The 8,299-nt window shown below is 35.7% G+C and overlaps 1 protein-coding gene across 2 annotated transcripts; it reads right to left on the reverse strand.

Annotated features, from left to right (window-relative positions):
• Positions 1–636: 636 nt before the first annotated feature.
• On the reverse strand, positions 637–7,970 carry LOC126710396 (uncharacterized). 2 transcript variants are annotated; one of them, XM_050410827.1, is made up of 9 exons: positions 7,787–7,970; positions 7,330–7,394; positions 6,533–6,704; positions 5,416–6,278; positions 4,017–4,190; positions 3,785–3,901; positions 3,039–3,218; positions 2,903–2,949; positions 637–1,356 (listed from the first exon to the last, which is right to left on the reverse strand). In XM_050410827.1, exons 2-9 carry the CDS (start codon positions 7,375–7,377, stop codon positions 912–914), a joined length of 2,046 nt encoding a protein of 681 aa, XP_050266784.1. In that variant the 5' UTR covers positions 7,378–7,394; positions 7,787–7,970; the 3' UTR covers positions 637–911. The 2 variants fall into 2 exon arrangements, with proteins under 2 accessions (XP_050266784.1, XP_050266783.1); XM_050410826.1 differs by having other exon boundaries at positions 7,696–7,970.
• Between the last annotated feature and the right edge of the window lie 329 nt (positions 7,971–8,299).

The following is an 8,299-nucleotide window of genomic DNA, read 5'->3' on the forward strand; positions in this document are numbered from 1 at the left end:
TTACCTTTTTTTTTTTTTAGAATCTATAGATATTTACCTTAGATAACAGGTATATGTAACTTAACTCACACCGGATATATAAAATATCTCCTCTCTCTTTTGGGACTCAGCAATTTGTTTAGTTGGAATGAATCATCTTATCAACTTGGCCAAATCAGGTTTTAAGCAGGGACAAAGCTGATAAGCAAGAAACTCCCACCCTATGCCTCACTCAAAGATTAATAAATGATTAGGTAGAGAGGGTATCGGCATCAAACTTGGTCCTGCAAATGAATTTCTTTGTCTAATAAATCCCATCTGGATTAAACAGGCCTGAGAAACCCATTTTCCTAAAAATATACAATCAAACGTAATTTTCACTTCGCAGAGATCAGGAATCTATGGAAGCAACATTAGAAAATGCTAGTCCAAATGAGACAAAACATGCTAAGAGTTACACGTACAGAAATTTGGGAAAGCTTAAAAGCCAAGACATGGGTCATGAAAAATCTAAATATCATAACACGCTTAGATTTTTTTTAGATTTTTTGCTGGACCATTAGCTATCAGTCCCCCCTTACTACCAAAACAACCTTACTGTGTATGCATAGTTTCCAATCAATTCCTAGAGTCAATAAAATTCTAAAGATCTTAACATACACGTATGGCTCATATTATTAAAAAAAAACCTTGCATACAGATTCTGCATAGAATTCTCCAATTATTGTTCAAGATATGCACTGTACAAAATAGAATCTGGAGATAGTAATCAGCATCCAGTTTACCATATATCATAATGTATAGAACCAGCGGTGCTAATATTAAAATCCTAACTAGCAAATGAAATGAAATAAAGGTAGACAGCTGATCACTACAACTCATAAAAAGGACTCCTATGAATTTTATTCTGCCATATTCACAATATATGCACCTCAGATGTCGAATTCTGCATCTTTGTCAAAAAAATCCCACCCATCATCCAAAAGTGCTTGGTGATCAGCTTTGGTTCCTTCCACTTCAGGTCTACTTTTTGGTGATAGGCTGTCAACAGAGGGTGTTGGGCTTGTCCTCTTTGGCGTCTCAGATGACTTCCCTTGCTCAGTAACCAAAACAGGTGCCTCGCTTTTAAGGGATGAACCTGAAGAAGCTAAACTGTGCTCAGAAACCATATCAGATTCCATGCTTTTCACAGATGAGCCTGAAGAAGCTAAAGTGCCCTCAGGAACCAGACCAGATACAATGCTTTTCACAGATGTGCCAGAAGCAGCTAAGATGCAACTAGTCTGGCTTGAGGAAACAGATTTGCTTAATGGAACACGGTCGTCAAACTTCTCTTTCAGTAGACTCACATCCTGACAAATAACAGAAATTTCTCCTCTGCACAATGATAAAATGACAACACTTCATTACCTGAATCCTTCCAAGGTCAACAAAAACAATGACATACATACATATGTATACATGTAGCAACGGAACAGAACCTGGAAAAATAAACTACAAAATAACTTCTACCTTTTTTATTTTTTATGTAGGGTTCACCTAAGCAGATACCAAATTTAAAATACTAAATTTATTTTTAAAGAATGTTGATTTAATTTCTTTGACCAAACTTTGCCAAGAACTAAGTGGCATATAGAATGTGCAAATAGTTGTAGTGGTGGTGTCAGTCATGTTATACAGTAGTAAATTTGGACAACTTATAAAGTTTCTATTTGTTTTGACTTTTTTTTTTTTTTTTTTTAATTTTGATAAGTAAAAAGATGTATATTCAAAGAAACTACCTCATGCTAAAATCATAAGGCAGAGATAAAAAGTACAGAAAAAGATGATAAAAAAACAGAAAGAAAAAATACTAATTACAAAGAAGGGAGCTAATGAACATAGGGAGAGAATCACTAGTGGTGAGTCCCCAAGTCCTAGACCAATCAAAAAGAGAGCCACTGAAAGTAGCCAATAACTGATCATCGGAACTTTCCATGTCCTCAAAAGTCCTCCAATTTCACTCCCTCCACAGACACCACGTGAGCTAAATTCCAAATGCTAGACGAATGCTTTCCAGGACAATTCCACCAATGAAAGAGAGTATCCGCAACTGATCTTGGCAAGACCCAAGAAATCCCAAAAGAACTAAACACCAAACTCCACAACCGGTAAGCCTTACCACAACGCAATAGCAAATGATCCATCGTCTCCCCATTACAACAACACATAATACACCAGTCAACAAAGTCCATCCATCTACCCCTCAAATTGTCACCTGTAAGGATTTTATCACAAACAACAGTCCACACAAAGAAAAAACATGCCGAGAGGCCTTAACCTTCCAAACACCTTTCTAAGGAAATATAATGGGCAAGGGTCCTCTTAACTTATTATAAAACGATCGGATATCAAAATCCCCATTCTTCGACAACTTCCATCGCATACGATCTCCATTCTCAGTTGGAAGTAAATTAGAGCCCAAAGTACGAAGAAATGCATCCACACCACCCATTTCCCAATCATTTGGTCTCCGAATGAAACGAACATCCCAGCTTCTCCGTTCCTCTATCCCCAACCGTTCAAAAGAAGAGGCCCCTGATGCCCCTTTATTGGAGGCAATCCCATACACAACCGGAAATGTCAATTGAAGTGGAGAATCCCCATACCATTGATTTGTCCAAAGCTTCACTCTATCCCCCACCCCAACCTCAAACCGAATTTTTTTCTAAAAACTCCCATGAATGCTTAACTATAACAGTTGTGTTGTGTGTTTGTGTGCACGCACACATGCAGCATTGGGAGTTTGGAGGAGGGAGAGGGTATTAATGTTTCAAAAGCTTAGCACATCAATCACTTTAAAAGACAATGGAGGACCTCTATTGTTTGTCTTAACAGTGAAGTACCAATCAAAACTTCATTTAAAAGAAACAAAGAAACTTACTGCAACATATCAACAATGTGACCACGGTCTATTAGAAACTCCCGCAACTGCAATAAGCACAAATTTGATTAGGTCAAAAATTGTAGTCATTTCTTTTTCATTGAAGAGGTCCATGGTGAGTCAAATCGATTGCTACCTTGGAATTCTCCTCTGCCTCCTCTTTTAGTATCTTTGACTCCTGAAGCACCTTCTCCATTATAGCATTTTGTTCGGCAAGAGCTTTTCGTGCAGATTTTTCTTTATCTAGCCTTTCCTGCTCAGCTGCTTTCCTCATCTCTTCTGCGATAGATAATCGTGCTTCTAGGCTTTGGTGCATCTGAAGGGGGTAATAATGAATCCAAATTAAAAAATATTCAAATATTGATTACACCCTTTTTGCAACTTCATATAATTTGACATATAACTATCATCATCAAAGAATAATGTTGTTGACAGCATCTATACATTTTTTTTATTAGGAACCTTTGTCTAAAGAGCTCAAACCAAAATCCAATTACACAGAGTTTAAGTTAAGGGTGCAAACCAAAATAACATTTTCTTGCATTTCTTGGCCGTTGCTGATTTTAAGAAGAAACCTCTAGCAAAGTGGATTAATATGAAAGCCACTGTATTTAGTTATAGGTTTATTACAAGTTACAACAAACTACTGTAAAGTGTAAACGGTACCATGGAACCATTTACAATGTACACCATAAACTTTGAAATCCTACAATTGACGCCCTTATTCGAGATAAACGTACAATGTTCCCCACCATCCAAATGAAAGCCTAACAAATTAGTAGGAAAATTAATTGCAAAATAAGTTGTTGACTGCAGAATATTTGTAGTTTAAAGCGCGCATTGCAAAAGCCTCCAGCTTAGATGTAACAAAATGTTAAATACCTCATTGAGAATTGCAAGGGATTTGTCCCTTTCATCAGCCAAGCTGAGTACGCGAGATTGAAGTTCCCTCACTTCAGTCGCTAAAATCGACTTCTCTCCATACACTTCTCCCGCATGCTACAGAGGTTAAGACATAGGGCTCAGCTCTTATCCTTATTAACTAAAAAACTGATTTGTAAATAAAACAAAATTTAGTGGATCTAAATAGAATATTCATTGGGTATTTTACAACCATGTTATTTGCTTCCTTTGCATGCACCAACGTCTGTTTCAGATCCTCCACCTCGACCAGAATATTCAGTCCACCTCTAGAAGCTTCCTGTTTGGCTTCTTCGGCAGCTTTCTCCTGAAGTTCCACTTCTCTCATCATGTTGATAACTCTCTCCATAGCTGAAAACAAGGTTTTCTGCACCATTGATAAGTCATTAGTAACCTTCAAACATACAAGGGGGCAAAAGGCAAGAAAATTTAAATCTTAATAAAAAAAATCTGCATACGGTTAATAGAGCTAATTATGGAATGCAATGAGCCTATGTCAAGCATAAAACCACCCAAAACTGTGACTTTTTTAAACATGATGAAAGATCACAAACAAGAAGCATTAACTTTGTCAAAAGCAGATGCAAGTCATCAGTCACATTATGCATAATTCCATATTCATCATTCTGATTTCCTATTGCAATACCATTTCTCCTAAATTAAACCCAAAGCCGTGACTGTTTTAAACATTATGAACGATCACAAACAAGAAGCGTTAACTTTGTCAAAAGCAGACACAAGTCATCAATCATTATGCATAATTCCATATTCATCATTCTGATTTCATATTGCCATACCATTTCTCCTAAATTTACCCCCCACCCCCCCCCCCCCCCAAAAAAAAAAAAAACCAGACCTATCAAATGGAGAAAAAAAATAGTGTTCTCTCATTTTGTTGTGGAGAAATCATCAAAGTGAATAAAACAATTGTACAAAATTTTATCCAACAACTAAAAAATACCCCCCTGAAGTTGAAGACATACAGGAGAAACTCTACCTAGATATATATATTCATGTCGTCTTCCTTTCATTCTTTTATTTGCTTTATCATCTAACCTGTGTCTGTATCTCTAACTAAGCCATAATCCAGTTTACAATTTGCACCAGTTAAGGTTTGCATACACATACCAAAAGGCAAGGTGCTGCAACATTAAGTATCTTCACCATCTCAAAGAATTTGAATTCAACTAGACAAAAAGACTGATTGGAACATAAACATATGCAGGGCACAATGATCATCTGCCCAATTGGGAGAAAGAAAATTCACAGGACTCTCCAACTACTTATGCACAAAGGCAACGAGGCTATGAATGATATCACAAAACTGAAAAGAGCAAACATCATATATGAAAAACAGATTAATCAATACAAGTGCTAAGAGGAAAGCTTCACATGAAAAACACGCACTGAGCATGAAAAAAGTATTAGGAAGCATCATTAATAAGCTACCATTTAGTGAATCAATTTTAACAAGAATTAGATACAACAAGATGCTATTGACAAACAATACAGCTGAAATTCCAGTTAATTCAAAGGCGTTGATCCTTGTTTAAACTTCAAAAGCTTAGAATTAGTAAATCTAATGGTAGTACCTTGTTATTTTTGGCATCTTCAATGATCTCTTCAAGAAGATCAAGATTACATACTTGGCCAGATCGGGTAACAACAGTGCCAGTTGTAGGCTCATCCTCAATATCACTCATGTCACCAACAAAATAGTCTTGCTTGGAAGTAACATCAGCAGAACCACTGGACACTTGTGCATGGCACTCAGTAACAGAAGGTTCAGAACCAATTTTTGCCTTAACACATACTGAAGAAACTGATGACTTTTCTTCAACAGATGAAGTAAAGAGCTGAGCCATAGGCATCCTCACCTTAGTGCTATCTAAACATGATTCTTCTTCATCACTTTTTAGACAAATAACCACATCCAAGTCATCAGCCACAGGAACGTCAAGACCTCTGACACCATCTTTTTCATTTATCAAAGCAGTTGTCATGCCAGGGTGGGTCTGCTCTGACCCAACTTTGATATGATTTTCTTTCCAAGCTCCCCAAGTAATCAGTTCATCACTTTCAGTATTTTCACAACAGTGTTTCTGGTCATTGTTTCCTTCATCCAACAAAGCACTTGATGTGACATGGACCATCTCATTCAACCCCACTTTGGCACTGTTTTCATGAGTCATCCCAATTAAAATCACTTCCTCATTCTCAGTATGGCCACATGATTGATCATTACCATCATTTGCATCATAGAAATCTAAATCCATAGAATCATTCTGCACTTCAACCAAAGTTGTTGAGTCCACATGAAGTGCCCCACCTATATCCTCAGTTACCTTGGCATCATCACTAGCAATTGAACGTAGTTCTGAAGACAGCCCCACATCTGCTTTGTCAACTGTCCGCTGCTGCTGTCTCAACAAGACAACCTGGTCCTCAGATTCAACTGCACATTCAGCATATAATATATTATAAACAAGCGACTCAAATCAATTCACCCAATGTAATGGCAGCCCTTTTAATACATGCAAAAACAAAAAAGGAAAGAAAAGTTTTTAACAAACAAGTGGCTGCAAGCTAAGGCAGATGTAAAACAAGATGAACTAAAAATTGTGGACAATAGAGCAATTGCAGCAACTAACGGAATCAGAATTCAATAAATTACAGTGGCAGAAGGTTTTCAATAAAAATTGAGAATACCTTCATTATCCTCAGGAGGACTAACACTAGTCAAAAAATCTTCATGAGGATTAACAGGACCACCAAACTGACTGGACAAATAAGGGATTATCTCCTTAAGAACAACATCCACAGCTTGATCAGCATCCTTGGAATTTTCAATAGCTACAGCCCTCAGCAAGCGAGAATCAACCTAGGCAGAATGAGATCCATAAAATGTCTTCAGTCAGACTTTAAATTTTTTTAAAAATAAATAAAAAAAGTTGTTGAATTGGATTAGACAGGAAAATATTCAGAATAACCGTAGGGAGTAAAGTGTTGATCATAAGAAACACTACGTGAACAACAATTGCAAAGGTTTTCATACTCAAATATTAATTCTTAAAACTTTAAGCTTCAAGTCAGTTAAAAGAAAAATAACAAAATTCAACACCAATTCTAAAGGCAAGCATTTTACAAAACTAATTTTCATTAATTACAAAAACAAAGTAGCTAATAAAACACAATATTATTCCCATAAATTTACCAAAGTAGAGGATAAGATCATGGATCCAAGATTCACAATAAAACTTTGAAAAAAAAATTCTGATTCACATAAAATTCACAATTCTCAACAATATATAGACAATGGTTCTTGAATAAACTACAAAATGAATCCAACATATAAATTCTCATTAAAAAAACATTAAACACTTTAATAAAAACACAAAAAAAAGAGTGCATAAAACTATCAAACAACAAACATAAATAACAAGTAGCAAACTCAGTTGAACCTTAAATTAAGATACCCAATGCTTCAATAAAGTGAAATTTAATACCTTTGGAAATATCTCCTGTAAGCATTTGTAAACTGACTTGAAACCCATCTCCAATAACTTGTTATCTGCACATAAATTGAAACCAAAAACAAAAAAGTTACAATCTTTTTACTTTTTTCTGCACTTTAATTACTGATTATAGAGACAATCGACTAAATTTCATACTACAGAAAAAATAATAATTTTAAAATTCAGTTCTTTTATAACTAATTTTGGTGCGAAAACGTTAGCAGAAACAATAAAAAAGAAATCTTTTTTAATAAAAACACACAATGGTCTGTTTGGATGCCTAGAAAAAAAGGAAAAGCAAAGAATTTTAGGGTTTTAGAAGTGAAGGAAAAGGAAAAAAAGATTGAAAGTTGAAACCTTTTTGTTTCCTCAAATTCTCTTCTTTATTCATCTATGCTTCTCTGCTGTTGTAAATCAGAGAGAGAGAGAGAGAAAGAGAAGCACTGACCTTGTTTTTCCCACTGCGTATATCTCACACACACACAGAAATTGAAAAGAAAAGGGTATTTGGAATTTTGGAGTGTTGGGATTACTATTTATTTAGCGTGAGGGAATTGGGATTTGGGGAAAGGTAAACGAGGAGACCTATGGAGCTAAGCAATCTCTATATATTGGGGTTTTCTAGAGTAATAATGTTAGTCATGCACTTATTCCTCACAAAATAGACAAGTTATGAGCGGTGGAATCATAAAATTATATGAACCTATTATTTTATTTTCACTATTTATAACTTGTCACTTTTAGTGATAGTAGATTTGCTCATTTCTCACACCTCAATTCTTATGTCCAGCTTGTGTGTCGGCTCTTAATTAGATAGGCATGGATCCAGTGTGGAGGATGTACTGGATTTAAGCCTTACCCAATTGGATATCAGTATCGTATCTTCAAATATATGTAATGGACCCATAAAAAAGTGTTAAAATTTAATTATGAGTTGACACATAAGCATGGGAGTAAGTCG

This window comes from Quercus robur, chromosome 12, assembly GCF_932294415.1.
Source record: "Quercus robur chromosome 12, dhQueRobu3.1, whole genome shotgun sequence".
In the NCBI taxonomy this organism is placed as follows: Eukaryota; Viridiplantae; Streptophyta; class Magnoliopsida; order Fagales; family Fagaceae; genus Quercus; species Quercus robur.

Bases quoted from the DNA above. Each gene is read 5' to 3' on its own strand.
- LOC126710396 (XM_050410826.1), bottom strand. From the start codon at position 7,729: ATGAATAAAGAAGAGAATTTGAGGAAACAAAAAG. The intron at 6,279-6,532 runs GTATTCTCAATT...CTGAATGTGCAG, and splicing joins TCCTCCTGAGGATAATGAAG to TTGAATCTGAGGACCAGGTT. The intron at 3,219-3,784 runs GTATTTAACATT...TACCCCCTTCAG, and splicing joins CCCTTGCAATTCTCAATGAG to ATGCACCAAAGCCTAGAAGC.